The sequence below is a fragment of the Convolutriloba macropyga genome, chromosome 4 (genome assembly GCF_964194025.1).
Source record: "Convolutriloba macropyga chromosome 4, txConMacr16.3, whole genome shotgun sequence".
NCBI classification, from domain to species: Eukaryota; Metazoa; Xenacoelomorpha; order Acoela; family Convolutidae; genus Convolutriloba; species Convolutriloba macropyga.
In genome coordinates this window covers 13,169,215-13,187,053 of record NC_134471.1, presented here as the reverse complement: position 1 = coordinate 13,187,053, position 17,839 = coordinate 13,169,215, and the positions used below count along the sequence as shown (strand labels likewise).

The 17,839-nt window shown below is 36.2% G+C and overlaps 1 protein-coding gene across 1 annotated transcript in view; it reads left to right on the top strand.

Moving 5' to 3' along the window:
* LOC142338265 (uncharacterized) overlaps positions 1-17,839 on the top strand; it is an 84,376-nt gene that overhangs the window by 28,186 nt on the left and 38,351 nt on the right. The window contains exon 2 of the mRNA XM_075387938.1: positions 10,739-11,020. Coding sequence (XP_075244053.1) covers positions 10,775-11,020 — 246 coding nt within the window. The 5' untranslated portion in view covers positions 10,739-10,774. The remainder of the gene's footprint in view (positions 1-10,738; positions 11,021-17,839) is intronic.

Genomic DNA, 17,839 nt, shown 5'->3' with positions numbered 1-17,839 from the left:
ATTCAGAACATCAGCTTCTAAAAAACATGTACCATACAAAACTTGTTCGCTGCATATTTTCTTCATAAAAACAGCACGTTGCCCCAACCTTCTATTGACCAAATACTTCTATGCAAAAAGTCCTCATCTCCACAATATGAGATCCATGACCTCTAGACAGGTTCGCCTAGTAAACATTATTTTGTATTTTGATATTGATGATTATAATGACATTCAACTTTTGTGTCATTGTGCCGATTAGTTGTGACACTCCCCTTTAATTTTCTAGTTTTGGCTATTATTATCTTTTTTAACCTTTTAACAAAGCAATTGAGACCTAAATCACAGAACAATCAACTGTTGAATGTTAAAAACTCTTCTTCAAAATGAACAAAAATGAACAACGAAAAGCAAAAAAAATTATGTATTACAATCTTTTATAAATGGGCTTGCCTTTACTGCAAAAGTTCTTTGTTTCAATCCAGTTTGCCAAAAAAAATTCACAGCACAAACCATAGACAACTTCTATTTTTATTTCTGCTTAAATAACTATAGTCGTTTCCCAGCGTGTATCCATCAACCTAAGTAATGGTTAAGTGACTCTGCTTGAAGTAACCGAGAATTTCTGGCGTTTATCGAGACCGCGAGAGCGCTTCGAGACATTAAGTCAGAACTTCGAAGTGACTTCTGCAGAGTCACTTAACCAAGCTAAAACACAAAACGCGCCTATTTCAAAATGACGAAAGTCAACGAAAATCAACTTCTGGCTAAGTAGCAACTTCTGGCATTTTAACATCTGGCACTGCAGACTTTAGGGACTTTGAAATGTGCACGTGAGTGTTTTAATTGCTGTTTCAGGTCTATTTCTCTTTCTCATCGTGTACGCTTTTATCCAAATGGTCCGCTTCATACTTGAAAAGCAAATATGCACTCTTATTCCGATCAACGTTTCTACAAAATCTTTTCTCAGTCACGTCTTGACTCCCAAGCTGCAAGGGCAGCAGTGTCCAGGCTTGACAGCTCCTGATAGCAGAGAAAATAGTTTAAATTTTTTCTACTTATTATTTTTTTCTAGCAAGAATACTATAATGCGTCATACTCATAACACAAGCTAATTAAAAAATTCTTTTGTATCCTCAGTAGTAGCAATCAATATGTTAACAAAACCGGCAATATGTTAGCAAAAAACGTCATTACGTACATTCCCATGAAATCCAAAAAAAGAATAAACATTTCCATGGTGTTTCGGCTGCTCAAGAATCTCAGCGAAACCGATATATCACAACCCGGTTTTCGAGTTTTACGCCGGCCTGGTTCTTCACAAAGTTCGATTGACTAGCGATCTCGCAGAAATAATTAGTCGCTCGGACGTATTAAAGGACTGTAACTTTAATTTGGTTGATTGAAGTTAAGAAAATCCTTAGTGATAATCTATGTTCAATCTCGTGCAGAAGTTGGTAAGGCTTCAGCCAGTGTTATTAAGGTTGCTAACTTCTCGTTAAGTAAGCTCAACTAACTTAAAACTCGCAAGATCTTAAGATCTAGCAAAACTTAGCAAAAAGACTAAAATTGTTGAAGAATCAAATTTTAGTCTATCTGAGAGCAAACTGCTCTGTATAACAGTTTTTAACGGTTCTAAAAACAATACGGCTTTACTATTCAAACAATTGGGTTAAACTAAATAATCATATATTTTTTATTTATAACAGCATCATTATTCGTTTCTGATTGGTTAATCAAAAAAATGATTCAGGTCATTGTTTACATAGTAAATGTCAAATTATTGCAATATTTACTTTTATTGACATAAGCACGGATGTTTATTACGCGGCTCTAAAAGCCTCGAATGTACGGTATTTGAACTTTAATGATCATCTAAAGTATAATAAAATAAACAACTTAAGATAATTAACAATAAATGACAAAATATCGAAAAAAGCCAATTTTGCACCATATAAGTGCTAATAGCTACACTTGTGGGTCTGATGCAATAACGTTTGTTGGGTATATGAGTAGCCTAGAGGTAACACTATTCATGTGCCATAACCTTGGGTTACTCGAGTTTTGCCTTCCAAAAATCGGGGGGTGTACAGATTTTCGGTCCGAACTTGTAAAAATTTTAAGTTTTGACCATTTTTGAGTTTTGACATATTCTAAGTTTTTTCAGTTTCAAACGTTATCTCTTGCTGTCTGATGGCTTTTGTAGCTGATTTGAAGTGGCGCCAACATCGCCGTCCCTGTTTTTGATCTCGGAAATACCATCGTAGAATACTGGCGCTAACTTCACGACTGGCCGGTTTAGCTCTCCATGTGCTACTTTGACTCTCGCTGATCTCACAACTCTTTCGTTACCAGTGGAGATCTCAATGATTCGTCCAAGTTTATACTCAGAGCGTTTCGCAGAGTCATCTACTAGCCATATAAACTCGCCTTCTTTCAGGTTTCGCACATGTTCTTTTGACCACTTCGATCTCTGGATCCATTGTGGAAGATATTCGCGAGTCCATCTTTTCCAGATCATGTCGGCATATGCTTGAGCGTATGCCATTTTGAAAAGCTTTTCAGGTCATTGTAGCGTTCACTGGATGGCATGAATGCTGCACTCGCGTTCTCTCGTCCTAGCAAGAAATGATTTGGTGTGAGTGCTGTCAAATCTTCTGGGTCGTCATTTACTGCTGTCAGGGGTCTTGCTTTGAGTGTTTGTTCCACAAGACACATTGTTTTGCTGAGTACCTTGTCGGTAAGGCTTCGGTTGTCCAAGATTGCAATCATGACCTTCTTGCAACTTTGAACCAGTCTTTCCCAGATTCCACCAAAGTGTGGGGCTCCAGGAGGATTAAATTTCCAAACAATCTTTTTCTGTTCTAAGTCACTTTCAATCTTAGCTTTGTCCCACTCGTTCATGAATGCTTTCAGCTCATTGGCTGCTCCAACGAAGTTTGTTCCGTTGTCATTGATGATGGTACTTGGGTAGTCACGTCTTGCATTGAATCTTGTCACTCTAGCTAGACATGACTCGTTGTCCAATGACTGTGCAAATTCGATGTGTACTGCTCTCGTTGTCAGGCAAGTGAAGAGGCAGCACCATCTCTTCATGGTACGTCGTAGTGACTTGACTTCGAAGAGTCGGAAGTCGCTGATGCCGGTTTGAGTGAAGGGAGACACATGTTAATCAAGTCGTTCTCGGGGTAGGTCTGCCACCGGTGGGTGGATTGGGTTGTCGTTTCTGCGTCTGCATTTGATACATCTCGACTTGATTTTTCTTAAATTCAATTACTTGACGTTTCTCAATCCGATAATCGAATACTCTTGTTGAAGCATATTTCTGACATAATCTGTGCCCTCATGTAGGTTGTCTCGATGTGATTTCTCTAACAGAAGTTGTATGACTGGATGTTTTGCTGTCAATAGTATTGGGTGTTTTGCAATGTAATCGAGGTTTGAATACTTCAGTCGACCTCTCATTCTAATTGTTCTATCCTCCTCTACGTAGGGGAACATTTGGCGATGTTTAATCTTTTTGAGATTTCTTTTCTGTTGGCTGTCGACTTTGAAACATTCGGGAAGCTTTCGATTTGAACAAATCGAAACAGTGTTTGTTCTGCATGATGGATTTCGTATGCTTTGAGGGGTACCTTGTGCTTCGTCTTGAACCTCATGCAGTAGGCAATGAAGTTTCTAATTCTGTTGAATGTACTGTATCATCTCCAGGTAAATAGTTGTTCTAGTTCAGTTTCTGTGGCTACAGTACTGTTAGCATGCTCAACTTCAACTTCGTTCACTTGGCACTATGGCTTTGGCCACTTTTATTCATCTGTCTGGAGCCATTCCGGCCCATTTAACCACCCGGACTCCATGAGGCCTTCGATGGACATCTTTCTTGTGTCAATATCTGCTGGGTATTCGTTGCCTCTGACAGTATTTTTGCTGCCCTGTTGGCAACGAACACTTGTTGTTTCTTGTGAATTGACAGTAACCACTGTAAGACTGTATTTGAACCCGTCCAATGATAGATTTTGTCAATTTTCACATCATGTTCCCTCAAAATCTGCCTCCTGAGACGAACTCCGTAGACTGCAGATTGAAGTTTTAACTTTGGAATCGTCGTGTGTCTCATAAGGGCCACACGGCATTTTTCTATCACATAGGTGAGTTTCAACGTTGCTTCGTGCAGATATGCCAAGATGCACATCGCTTCTTGTGACGCGTCTGTGAAAATGTGTAGTCTCAATTTTGTACGTCCGTTTTCAAAATAAAGTCGACTTATTGACATCGTCCTTATTTCTCTCAACTCAGAGCACCAATCACGGAATAGTTTTGAGTGTTCGGCTGAAAACTCTTTGTCCCAAGCTTGTTCCCTTGCTGGCCATGTGTTTTTGAATAGAAACCGCGTTCTTATGGGGAAGGGTGAACATATCCCAAGTGGGTCGAACACTGCTGAGACAAACGATAGGACAATTCTCTGAGTTATTTTTGCTTGAACTTCCTGCTCAATTCCACGACAGACTATGAGACTATCTGTGTCTACATTCCAGTTCAGTCCAAGTATTGAGGATGATTGTGTCTCGGCTGCGAAAGTTTTCACAACTTTCGTTGATCTGTCTGCCTCTGGGCTTTGTGACTTGACTTCTTCGTCACTTGTTGTCCATTTCGTCGAATTGAATCCACCTTTGCTAAGGATTTCTGTGATTTTCGGGTAGATATCAATCGTTTCTCGAGGCGTTCTGACTGACTTGAGGAAGTCGTCCATGTAGAACTCTCGCTGGACTACTCTGACAAGATTTTCGTCGTCTTTCGCGTTATCTTTCACCACTTGATGCAAAGCGTAATTTGAACAAGTCCGCAAGGTATTCGCCCCAGAAACGTCTTGTGTATACTCATAGATTTTTTTTCTCTGCTCTGGATCTTCTCGCCAGAGAAATTATAAGCATCGGCTGTCATCGCTTGGGACAGCAACTTGAAGAAACATCGCTTTTATGTCGGCTGAGAGTGCTATTTGGTGTTCGTTGGTTTGTCGTTGAGGGCTACACCTTGGTACTTTGCTGCTGCGTTGCACAGTCTTCTAACTTTCTCAGGTTTTTGAGCGTTGATGACAGGATGATGTGGCAAATACCACTGAAGCTTGTCTATGGTCTCGCATAGTTCAATTTGTTGTACTTTGCGGACATAACCATCTTTGACATCAGTGTCAATGGTTTCCTGATAACGCTTTCGCACCATATCATCTTTCAGTAGGCGTTGTTCTAAGGATTTCAGTTGCCCCATAGCAGAGTATAAATTTTTCGTTAATTTCACTTCATCCTCGCGCCACAGAAGTCCAACTTCGTATCTTTCACCGTTGAATCGCGTTGTTTGCTCCAACGTCTTGATTGCTCTTTGCTCTTCTTTTGAATGCCGGTTACATCGCAGTTTGAAGCGTAGGACTAGATATCCCACCACTTACTCAACTGGCTTGCTAACTTGTACTCTGATAATGAGGTTGCTGTTGTGGCAAGAATTGCTGCCTGCTTCGCTGGTAGGGGACCACTTAAGGCTCATCCTGTTTTCGATTTCACTGCACATGCTGCAGTTTTTTGTCTGACTTTTTGAATTCTAATGGGTGATGGATGTCGTAGCAGACTTGTCCAAGAATTACTCGAACTTCGTTTAGATTGTAGCTCTGATTTGGCAAGTTCTTCAGATGTGGGTACCGATCTTTCAACTCCTGCTGATCTACAATCTGGTCACCCAACTTCGGTTTCTCGTAAACATAGAATTACACTGTTGTCAATGGTCGCGACTTCTCGTGCGCTGAAACCACTATCGGAACTTTTTCCGTCTCGACATCTTGCGATCCGAGGTTTCCTACTACTGACAAAGACGTTTTACGGCCTCGCAGCTGCAGTGTAGACACGATTGACTTGTCCACAAATGAGATTGAGGATCCTGTATCACACATTGCCAGGACGCTCAAGCTTAGATCCCCATTTGCAAGCTTAAAGCGCACTACAGGGAGTCCTCCTTGTGTGATGTTTGTTGCTACTGCTGTTGTAGCATCTGAGGCGCCTGTTGTAGCCTCCTTCTTTGAGAAGTCGCTGTGCAAAAGCTTGTTGTGTCGTCGTCCACAATTAGGTACACTGCAGGTTCTGCTTTTGCAATCCTTTGAACGATGACCAGGTCTCAGGCAATTGAAACACGGTCTGAACTTCTGCACATGTTCTCGTCGCGCGTTCAGTTTAATTGATTTAAATTTCTTACAACTCCAGATTGCGTGCTGTCCATCTTTGAACGGACTTTCTGAATTCTTTGGTTTTATAGAATCATCAGCATTGGATGCGAAAGTACTTGTTTTTGGCTTTTCGCGACTTTGAAACTTGGAGTTGGTCTGGGCTAACAAATCTTCATGTATTAAGGCATTTGATTCTAACCAGTCTTTGAAGACAATCAAGTTTGCTGCAAGTAGTCGATGATACTGTAGATGTCCTAGCCACTGCTCCTTAATCTGAGGGGGGAGTTTTCTGGTTGCTGAACTCAGAACTCCCTCCGACTCCAGATCATGCCGAAATTCGAGTCGAGTGTAAACGTTAACTGTGTTTGTAACTACGTTTGAAAATCGAACAATGCTACTGGAGTCATCGTTTCTAACTGGAGGATGTGTGTATATCTTCTTGAGTTGAGATTAAACAATGACTCTTGGTCTGCCAAAATTTTTGGAGAGTGTCCCAGGCTTGATAATATGCCTGTGAGCTGGAAGCAAGTCCAGAAATTGCGGCTTTTGCCTGACCAGTGAGGCTAATCTTCAGATACTGCATCTTCTCAGTATAGCTCAGCCGCTTTTGATGCACAATGACATCGAAAAGTTCTGCCCACTCGGGCCACTCCAAAGGGTCTCCTGAGAAGTCCGTTAGCTTGAGTTTTGGTAATCCTCTTGGGTCACCACTCGGTTGATAAATTACTTGTGGGGTGGCTTGGTTCACTGTTGTTTGATTTTGGTTCTCCATCGATCTGTTGCGATAGTTGTTCATGGGACTTTGGCTTCTCTGCCTGTTTTGGAACGCAGAAGGTCCTTGTTGCTGGAGCGTCATCTTGGGCAAAAATTTCTGTGGTTCGGTTACCCTAATTGATTTAGGGATTTCTGGTTTTTTGAGAATGCTCGAATCTTGCAGTTGCGTTGAGAAAAATCCTGTACCAGGTTAGAACAGTAAAGTAGTTTTCCAATAGGCGCTGAAAAGTTTGTCACCCCTGTCTTGTGTGATATTCTTAGGAGGGTTGATCACAACCTTGCGCGATAGTGGTCGACTAGGGCTAGAATATTGGGCTACTGATTTTGCCCAGACAGCAGTTCTTTCTAGATTGCGTCTTGATGCAACAATTTCTAAGTTGTCTACCTGTGACGCAGATGCTCTCGATTTTCCTTTTGTCAGTTCAATTTCCATGCAACTTTGCTCTTTGTCGGCTTCAGCTTTCTTTCTTTCGTTTTCAAGCTCTCGTTCATGTTGTTGCAAACGTAGAACGTCTTCTTGTTGTTGCAACTCTTCATTTCGACGGCAAAGTTCTATTTCTTCATGCTCTTGCTACAACTCCAACTGCCGCCTATCGTAGTCGTTGCTCTGTTTCTTTCTAGACTCCATTTTCAAGCTCCATTTCGGCGATCTGTCGCCTTCTCGATGATCGCGAGTATGCAATACTGGATTGTTTTCTGCTTCCTTGTGTAGCAGAATGCCTTGAAGAGACCTCGATGTTCTCCTTAATATTTTCTATCACTCCATTTCCTGTATCAATTAAAGTTTTATTTGGGTCTTTGTCAACAGCCGATGTGGATGACACTAATGATGTTTGGTTTCCACAATCCTTCCTCTGCCCGTACTGCTTGATCAGATCTCGATAGTGACTCCGAATATTGTTGAAATCCACAAGCTCTCGGGAGCGATATTCTTGCTTTATCTTTTGAATTGCTTCTGTGTAGATTTCATCTAGCTTTTTTACTAACCGTTCCACCTGATTACACAGTCTATTTTTCGGAGTCTGTTTGTGAGATTTCTGTTTTCAACTCATTCCTCAAATTTGTTAGTTCACTGAAGATTGGGGCAGCAGCTTTCACTGATTTGTATACTTATCTTTCCAATGTGAATTATGTCTTTCCAATGACTGAAAAATTATGTGCGAAATATTTCTTTGTCTCGTAGAAATGGTATTTTGTCAACTACCCATCTCAAAACTTTGCTTGGTGTCATTTTCTAAAGCTTCTAAATACTTTGGCTTCAATAGTGACCTTTGCTGCTTTCTGTTGGCTTCTAAGTTGTTGTACGTCTCGAAGAAGCCAGGATATGCACTTTTGGCAGTCATTGTTTTGTTTTAAGTCAGGTAGCCTTCTAGCTCGGTGACACGTCTGAAGATCAATTTGAATAGGTCACCTTGCTCTTTCTCCAGTGTCTTCAGTTGACCACTCGTCTTCCAATGGACTGTTTCCCAGCGTCTACTGGGAATTTTGCTGGCCATCGTAGAGATTTCGTTCTGGTCCACCAAATTGAATCGAAGATTCGTTGCTGTTCGTGTTGGTGTTGATGTCCGGGTTGGCGGACTAAATGTTGCGGCTGCTCAAGATTCTCAGCGGAACCGATATATCACAGCCTGGTTCTCGAGTTTTACGCCGGCCTGGTTTTTCACAAGGTTCGATTGACTAACGGTCTCGCAGAAATAATTAGTCGCTCGGACGTATTAAAAGACTGTAACTTTAATTTGGTTGATTGAAGTTAAAAAAAATCCTTAGTGATAATCTATGTTCAATCTCGTGCAAAAGTTTGAGGCTTCAATCTCGTGCAAAAGGCTTCAACCAGTGTTAGTAATGTTGCTAACTTCTCGTTAAATAAGCTCAACTAACTTAAAAGCCGCAAGATCTTAAGGTCTAGCAAAGCTTAGCAAAAAGACGCAAGTTGTTAAAGAATCAAATCTTAGTCTATCTGAGAGCCAACTGCTCTGTATAACAGTTTTTAATGGTTCTAAATACAATAGGGTTTCATTATTCTAACAATTGGGTTAAGTTAAATAATCAAATAATTATCATTTATAACAACATCCTTACTTGTTTCTGATTGGTTAATCAAGAAAATGATTCAGGTCATTGTTCAAATAGTAAATGTCAAATTATTGCAATATTTACTTTTATTGACATAAGCACGGATGTTTATTACGTGGCTCTAAAAGCCTCGAATGTACGGTATTTGAACTTTAATGATCATCTAAAGTATAATAAAATAAACAACTTAAGATATTTAACAATAAATGACAAAATATCGAAAAATGCCAATTTTGCACCATATAAGTGCTAATAGCTACACTTGTTGGTCTGATGCAATAACGTTTGTTGGGTATATGAGTAGCTTAGCGGTAACCCTAACCATATGCCATAATAATGGGTTGCTCGGGTTTTGCCTTCCAAAAATCGGGGGGATGTACAGATTTTCGGTCACAACTTTTCAGTTTGTACCATTTTTGAGTTTTGACGAACTCTAAGTTTTTTCAGTTTCAAACGTTATATCTTGCTGTCTGATGGCTTTTGTAGCTGATTTGAAGTGGCTTCAAAACATGGGATAAGGGAGAGTTAAACTTTTTATTTTTGCCAGCCAATAGGAAAATTATCACTCAGCTCACTGTGAACGTAAACGTGTAATGCGCATCCTATATTAACTATAAAAAACGGAGCTGATAGAAATTGGTTACAAGCAAATTCAGACGGGATAGATGTATGGAAACTCATAGCCGCCTCAAAAAACGGCTTTCCTATGTTTTTCTGATTTTCTAACAAATATTTCCTGAATTAATTCTTCAAAAAAAAACAGAATTTTCATAATAACAAGTTATCATAACAAGTATATATTTCAAACTCATAAATTTTTAAGTTTTTTAAACAATCTGATCTTGTTCACTTCTTAACATATCCGTCGATTATAACATCCACCGAAGTGCGAGACTAACGAGTTCATCCGATTAACAAAGCGCACCTCCATTCAACTGGTAATTAGTAACCGTATTATTTGTACAACAGCTTTTAAAGATTCTTACAATTCCCAACTTAACTTCAAAGTTCGACTTACAGCACGAACAGGTCATAGGTTTATATCTTATCCGTCGTTTATTTATCGCTGAAAGCAGATACAGGAAAAGAATAGTAAGTTTAGGAACAGAGAAAAAATAAATATCGATCAAAATACAAAATTGAAACTACCCAGAACCAAAGCCAGCGCGCAAAGAGGACGATTAAAAAAAATTCAACAAAAGAGGGAAAGAGTTTCAGGAATTTCAGTAAACTTTTGAAAACCTTGAATTTTTTTCAATATAATATCTACAAAACTAACTATTTGCGAAATCTACAAAAAACAAACTAGGCAAACCATCAAAAATATGCTTGGCACTTATGAAACAAAGTAAAATTGAAAGAAAATGTGTCCAACATTCGCAAAAATTAGCAAAATTACTCTAAAGGTTGTTTTTGGGTAAAGAGGAAAAACTCGGCTTGCTATAAATTACCTCATTACTAGTAATATTGGAATTATGTTTTAAAAATTAGAGAATTTTTTTTGAACATTTCTGATTTTTTCTGTTGGCATTTGTTATGAAAAATTTAACCAGAAATTGAGAAAAAAACTCAACAAACAAAAAAGTACTGTTGCGAAGGAGATGAGAAATATTATTCGCTTATTATTACAATTCATCATAAATTTTTGAAGCCTTACGCAAAACTATGTAAATTATGAATTAACTCCCCATTCTTTTTTTACAGGAAACTCAAGCAGTTGGACGCACGAAATAATATTTGATGGAAATGTCTCTAATTCAACTTGCAAGTGTTGCGTTTGTGGCCTTTGTTACTCAAAATGTCGAAGTCGAAGCAGACCAGTCACGGTGTCAACCCGGTTCTAAATTCATCAATGGATCCGACCTAAACACCTGTTTCGTCCTGCTCAATGTCACCTTGGGTCCCATGAGTTTCCAAGATGCTGAGAAACAATGCTCTTCTGGCTTCCTCACCGCCAGCAGTTTCCTTGTTTGGGCCAACAAAAGGGTACTTTGTTTGAGGATTTAAAATGTAACAAAATGTGAATTCTACGTATAATTGCGGACTATCATGGCTTGAGGAGAGGCTTCAGCTTCCTAGATGGAGGTCTCAAGTCTTTCTTAAGGTCACATCGTGCACTCAACCCGGGCCGAGGTGTCTACCCGTATTCCACCTGCAAAAATAAATCAATCCACCTTATTCCACCTTTAAGTGTATTTTAAAGTTACACTTTTAAAGTACACTTAATCCACCCTTATTAAGCGTGGCACTAACGGTGTAAAAAACTTTTTTAACACTCTTCACACTCTTTACCCCGTTATTTTTGGACAAAGTCCTCGGGTTATTTTCGGAAATTACATAGTCGGTAATAAAGTTTGAGTGCAAGATTATCTGGTTAAAAGCCTTGATGTGGTGGTGTAATGAGATGTGATTTATAGTCAAGAATGGACTGATCAGAGGTTATTTTCGTCTGTTTGGGCTTGATAATAACGCATTTAAGCGCACAATGATCTGATCAAAAGTTAAGCGAGCGAACTCTAAAGTCTTATCAGAGTTAATTCGACAAAACTGGCTTGGGGAAAAGGCATTGAAAAAGAAAAAAAGAACTAGGCAGCGTTCGATACGATTTTTCCATGGAATTATGGAATTAAAGTATGTTTGACATTTTTAAAAATTTTTAAAATTTTTCTACTGTTTTTCTAGCTGCATTTTGATACTTTAACAACTCGACACAAATTGTATTGTAACAATGTGTCAAGCAAATAATATTTACAATACGTCTCGGGAGTAGTGGATAAAACAAGGAAACCAACCACCAGTAAAATTTGACCCTTTCTCCAAACGCTAATCGCGCATGTCGAATCGGGCCAAATTTTACTGCTTGTTGGTTTCCTTGTTTTATCCACTAATACATATTCACTCTAAGTCTAACATTAAACTAAGAAATGGCTTAATTCTAGAAAATAATAACAAGCTCGTTTGCAAATTCACCACTTTTTCCTTTTTTCACACTTATATGTTAAATCTTTCGGCATATTCCTCGAATCTATTTTTGGTATGTGTATATCTATATCTATGTAAATAAATACATAATCTACACAAAATTTTTAAATCTAAATCCACTGATGTGTTGATTTTCATTACACATAATACAGGTTATATATAGACAAGGATCATTATAATGTATACTCATATGATCAATATAATCTCTATTCTTAAAGTAACCCTTACAGATATAACAATCAAATAAACTATCTAAACATTTATCACAACATTTTCTCCATGATTTATCTTTACAACCACCACATTTTACTGATGTAGACATTTTTATTTTGTATGTTTTCAAAAATGAATTTTTTGTCTATAAAAATAAAAATGTCTTAAGTAGAAAACGTAAACTTTTGTTGTACTTGTGACTTGGCCTTTGAAACAAGGAAACAATTTGTCAAACATAATTTATGTGATGAATACTTAAACAAGGCGAGAAAGGAGTATGAGGATGAAGTGGAAGATCCGCAAAGCGGCTTCACCGATGAAATCTTGGAGAGGGTGTGTAATCCAGATCAAGATGATTACGTTCTCAGTCCTAAAAATCTACGAAGTAGCTTTGCTAATAAAACTAAGGATATCATTAAAACTAAAACTGAAACTGAAACTAAAACTAAAACTAAAACAGACACTGATGATAATATCTACGCCAGAATTAAGTTTGAATGTAAAGAATGTCATGAAGAATATAGGAATAAAACAGCTCCAACTACTCACTCATATAGTCACAATCGCATGTATTTATAAAACACATAAAACTTTGATATAAACTCAAGTCAGAAATTGAGTGAATTTTATTTTACTGATAAAGGTGGGAATTATATTGAAGACATAGACGAAGCAACTGATTACTCTTTAGAAGAAATTAAAAAATGTTACCAGTTCATAAAAGTTAAGAGTTTTATATATAAGATCATAGCCGAGTGTGAGTATAAAAAGAGAACTAAAGAAGAAGTTAAAACTACTAAAATAATTTTCAATACTGACTATATTATTAATAACGCAATATATGAAAAGCTAGACTTCACACAATGGTTAATCTTTGAAAAGGAAATATTTGAGGGTTATGGTTATCACTATGAGTTTCTCTGATTAAGAAGTATTCAGACAAATATTGAATAAAATAAAGCATCTATTGGTAGTTATATAGATTTACCCCGATCTCAAAAACTCTAAATCAATATTGAATATACTCAATTCCAAATATAACTGCTTGCAACTGACAATTACAGCTTGGCTATATCCTGCTATCGATCCGCGAAGTGGCTTCCTCAATAATGCAACACGTGAGAGCAAATTTGTAAATAATCTAATTGAAGCACGACAACGAGATGAAGATGACTTCGGCTACTTATTAAGAATACAAAAATTGTACAATATTAATAATTGGATATACACACCTTGTGGTGGGCATAAGGTAGAATTGTTTAAACCAGTGGATGATTTTGGTAAAGATAGAAAAGATGTCAGAATATTGGTTTGGGGAGACGGTACTACAGAACACTGTGCTCTAACTAAAAACATAAAAACCTTGTTAGATCGACCAAAAAAATATATTATTAAATATTATTATTGTGATAGATGTACATATTGGCTTGATTCACAAATTAAATACGACAAACATGAATGTAACCACTCTTTCAAACCCGAGGTTGTTTCTTCTAGGAAGAAAAAAAATTATTTTATAAATGAACACAAACGTCAGAATATAAAAAATATTTTAACTGCTGATATAGAATGTTGTATCACCAACGTCCCGAACTCAACTAGCAAATATGTAATAGCTGAACACATACCAATAATTGTGGGTCACATCTGGCAGGGTAATTTCAAATACTACTTCGGTCTTGATTGTATCAAAAGATTTGCTAGTGATCTATTAGAAATAGAAACTGAGAATAACTTCAAGCGCAACAAACAAATGATATTCAATGAAGAAGATACATTATATCATAAAACTAATAACAGTTGTCTTATCTGCAATAAATCATGTAATAATAAAGTAAGAGATCATTGTCATAAAACTGGTAAATATAGAGGACCAGCATGTAAAATATGTAATCTGAGGTGTAAACAACAAAATTTCTTCCCTCTAATATTCCACATTGGCTCTGGCTATGACTTCAACCTACTATACAGCAATCTCTTTAAACAGAATAATGATAAAGAAAAGTAGATAACATACCACTAGCTGCTGGTAGGTCTAAGATGTTTAGCATTGGTTGTCTTAAATTCTTAGATAGTTATAACTTCTTAGCTATGCTTCTAGATCAAATGGCAAAGATATACGGGCGTAAAACTAAAACATTATATCCATATGAATACTTTGGTTTAGACAACTGGGGAACCACGACAAGGTCGTATGACAGCGAAGCTGCCAATGGTAGCGAAGCTACCTACCAAGAAGTTATAGGTAATCTAAAAATAGAACACTTCAAATCCTCACTTCATAATAAATTACCAACACAAGAAGAAGCAGATAACTTTAATAATTAAAACAGTCATAAAACTGGTAGAGATCTAACTATAGAGAAATTACAAAATGATGTTGAAACCTTACACTATTGCATGAATGAATAGGTTAAATAAAGCATGAAAGAATTCAAGCTCAATCCACTATATTACGTTAGTCTACCAGGTTTATAGTTTTGATTCTTGGTTAGTGTCAAGTGGTGTTACATTAGATACATTAATAGATAAACAAATATTAGATAATTTTGTTGGAGCAAAGGGAGGTGGTATATGTGGAATAATGGGTGATAGATATATTAATAACAATGATGGTAAGTCCATGTGGTACATAGACGAAAACAACCTATATGGTTAAGCAATGATGCAAAAACTACCTTATAAGGACTTCCAATTTAATACTACTACTACTCTAGATGTAATAATGAATACTCCAGATGATAGTGATAATGGTTACTATAAAGTTTGTGATATTGATTATAATAATAGTTGTAAAGAGAGAATAGAACAGTTAGCACCAATGCCTAATAAGAGAAAGATAAATGTTAATGAATTGGGTTATCGAGAAAGAGATGGAGGCAAAACCAGATCACAGTTAATAACCTTAGACCAAAATAACAAAACAGAATACATGGTTCATTATAGGATGTTAAAGTTCTATGTTAAGATGTCCAAAATACATAGAGTAATTAAATTTAAACAAGATTATATATATAAAGATTATATACAAAACAATAAAAATAAAAGAGCAACAGCTAAAACTGAAGCAGAGAAGGATGTAGGGAAATTAATGAACAACTCCCTATATGGAAGAATGTGCATGAATCCCCTACACTTCCTTCAAAGTAAATTCTTACACGATGAAGAAAAAATAATGAAAAGTATAATTAAACCAACATTTAAGAATATAACTAAACATAGAGATTATAGCCAAATCGAATATGTAAGGGAAAAAAACAGAATATGATTCTCCAGTATATGTAGGCTTTACTATCTTAGTATTAAGTAAGTTACACATGTATGATATATTTCATAATATTCTTCAACCATCTCTCAAAGATCTACAACTCCACTATATGGATATTGATAGTTTCGTATTAGGTTTTAGCGAGGGTAATGCCGACAATGAACACATGGACCTATCCAATCTCGAACCTTCAATCAAAACTAATAGTAAAGTTCCAGGCAGATCCAAACATAATTTAGGTAGTAAAGATGTAGAAGAGTTTATAGCCCTGTCACCAAAGACATACATTTTCAAAGATTATCCTAAGAATACTAAAGAGAAAGGAACAAAAAAATGTAACAATGCTAAACATTAGGAGTATTATAATGCACTAATGTATAACACAGAAAGAAGTGTAGATGAATGTAGCATACAAAAAGTTGGTGATAACATGACAACAAAAACAAGTAAGATTAGCCTAAACACATTTGATGATAAAAACTTTTACGTAAATAAAATTAAAAGCTATCCTCATGATGATAATCTATATCTATTCAAAAGAGATCTAGTAAAAAAAAATCTGCGAAGCAGGCTGGGGAAGGGCAAGCCTTGTTACACCAACCAAGGCCAAAGACCCTTCCTTGATTAAGAATGCATCATTAGATGGAGACAAAGACCTACTGGTTAATAATATTCTAGAACTAACCAGAATTGATGACAGAAAGTTAATTGAACCTGCTCTTAGATTATATTTGTGATGATTATAATAATTATGTTATAATGATTTATTATATTTATAAAAAATGGCTACGCTAGATAAACATATAAAATTAAACGATCTAGAAAAACAAAACAGAAGGAATAGATTAGAAGATAACTTAAAACAACAAGAATTTTATGGTGAAATAGAAGGATTATTTTATCCTTTAACTAAAACACTAAATGTAAACAATGAACACAATCTAGCATTAAGTGAACAAACATTAAGAGCAATAGATTGGCAAAATCAAGAGTTAGATAAACAAACTAAGATGATCCAGCAAGCTGGTTTCCAGATCGGTGAAACTGCTTCGCAGATCGGTGAAAACATTTCCAAGATTGATGAAACGCTAAAGAGGGCTATAAAGGAAACTCAAGATATAGCACCAGTTTTTGTTGATACAAAGACAGCCAAACTTCTTCATGACATGAGGGCTCAAACTAATCCTGAATTAAAATTAGAACACGTAGATTTATCTACTAGGAAATATAAAATGAATGGTGTTAAAATAATTCTAGAGCAGGGTGCATTTTTAGTTAGGGATAATGTATATGAGTTTTCAGAAGGATCTATTGATTTTCTTATTAAATCAAATGTAACATATGATGATAATATTGAGGAATATGAAAACAAAACTAAAAGGTTTTTAAAGAATATTAGATTAGATAGATTAGATGTAGGAAAAGGGGATAAGAAAAGCGCTAGATATAGAACAAAAAAAACGTATAATGGAGGTAAAAGATGATGTATTTGGCAGGGGTTAAAATAGCAACCCCAACCCAAATAATCAATGAAGTTGCCATGTCAATCAGCGTAGCTGTGACTTAGTCAATGGTTTAGTGGAAAAATTAGAATTATTAATACTAGAAACAAAAGCTGGTCATGATGGATTATATGATGAAATGCTAGATATATCTAAGCAACTATTATCTATGAAAATTATTAATCAAGAACAACTAGATAATTTTGTTTATAACTATGGTAAAAAAATAATGATGGAAAAACAATAGCAACAACTATTAGCTAAAAAAGTATTGAGTCCTCAAATAACAAAGTTTAGAAGAGAAAGAATATTACTTTTATATAAAGATGAAACATGGTCAGTTGATTTAATTGATAAGTCATCTCTAACTAAATACAATAATAATTATAAGTTTATGTTAACAGTTATAGATATATTCATAAAATATGCATGGGCTATTCCATTAAAGAATAAATCTGGTTCATCTATAACTAATGGTTTTAGAACAATCCTATCAGAAGGTCCACAGGGTGGCTCTGAAAGTCAAAAACCAGAAAAGTTATGGGTAGATAGAGGTAGTGAGGTTTACAATAAAACATTTAAATCTTTACTTAGAGAATATGAAACAAAACTATATTCTACTTATAGTGATTTAAAGGCTGTGTTTATAGAGAGATTTAATAGAACATTTTTACAAAAAATTAATAAACCAATGTTCATCAATGGTGATGGTAATTGGGTAAATATATTAAATGATGCAGTCATAACATATAACAATAACATTCATTCAACAACTAATATGACATCAGCTGACGCTTCTAAAAATCCTGTTAAAGTTAGATACTATGTTAAATCTACCAA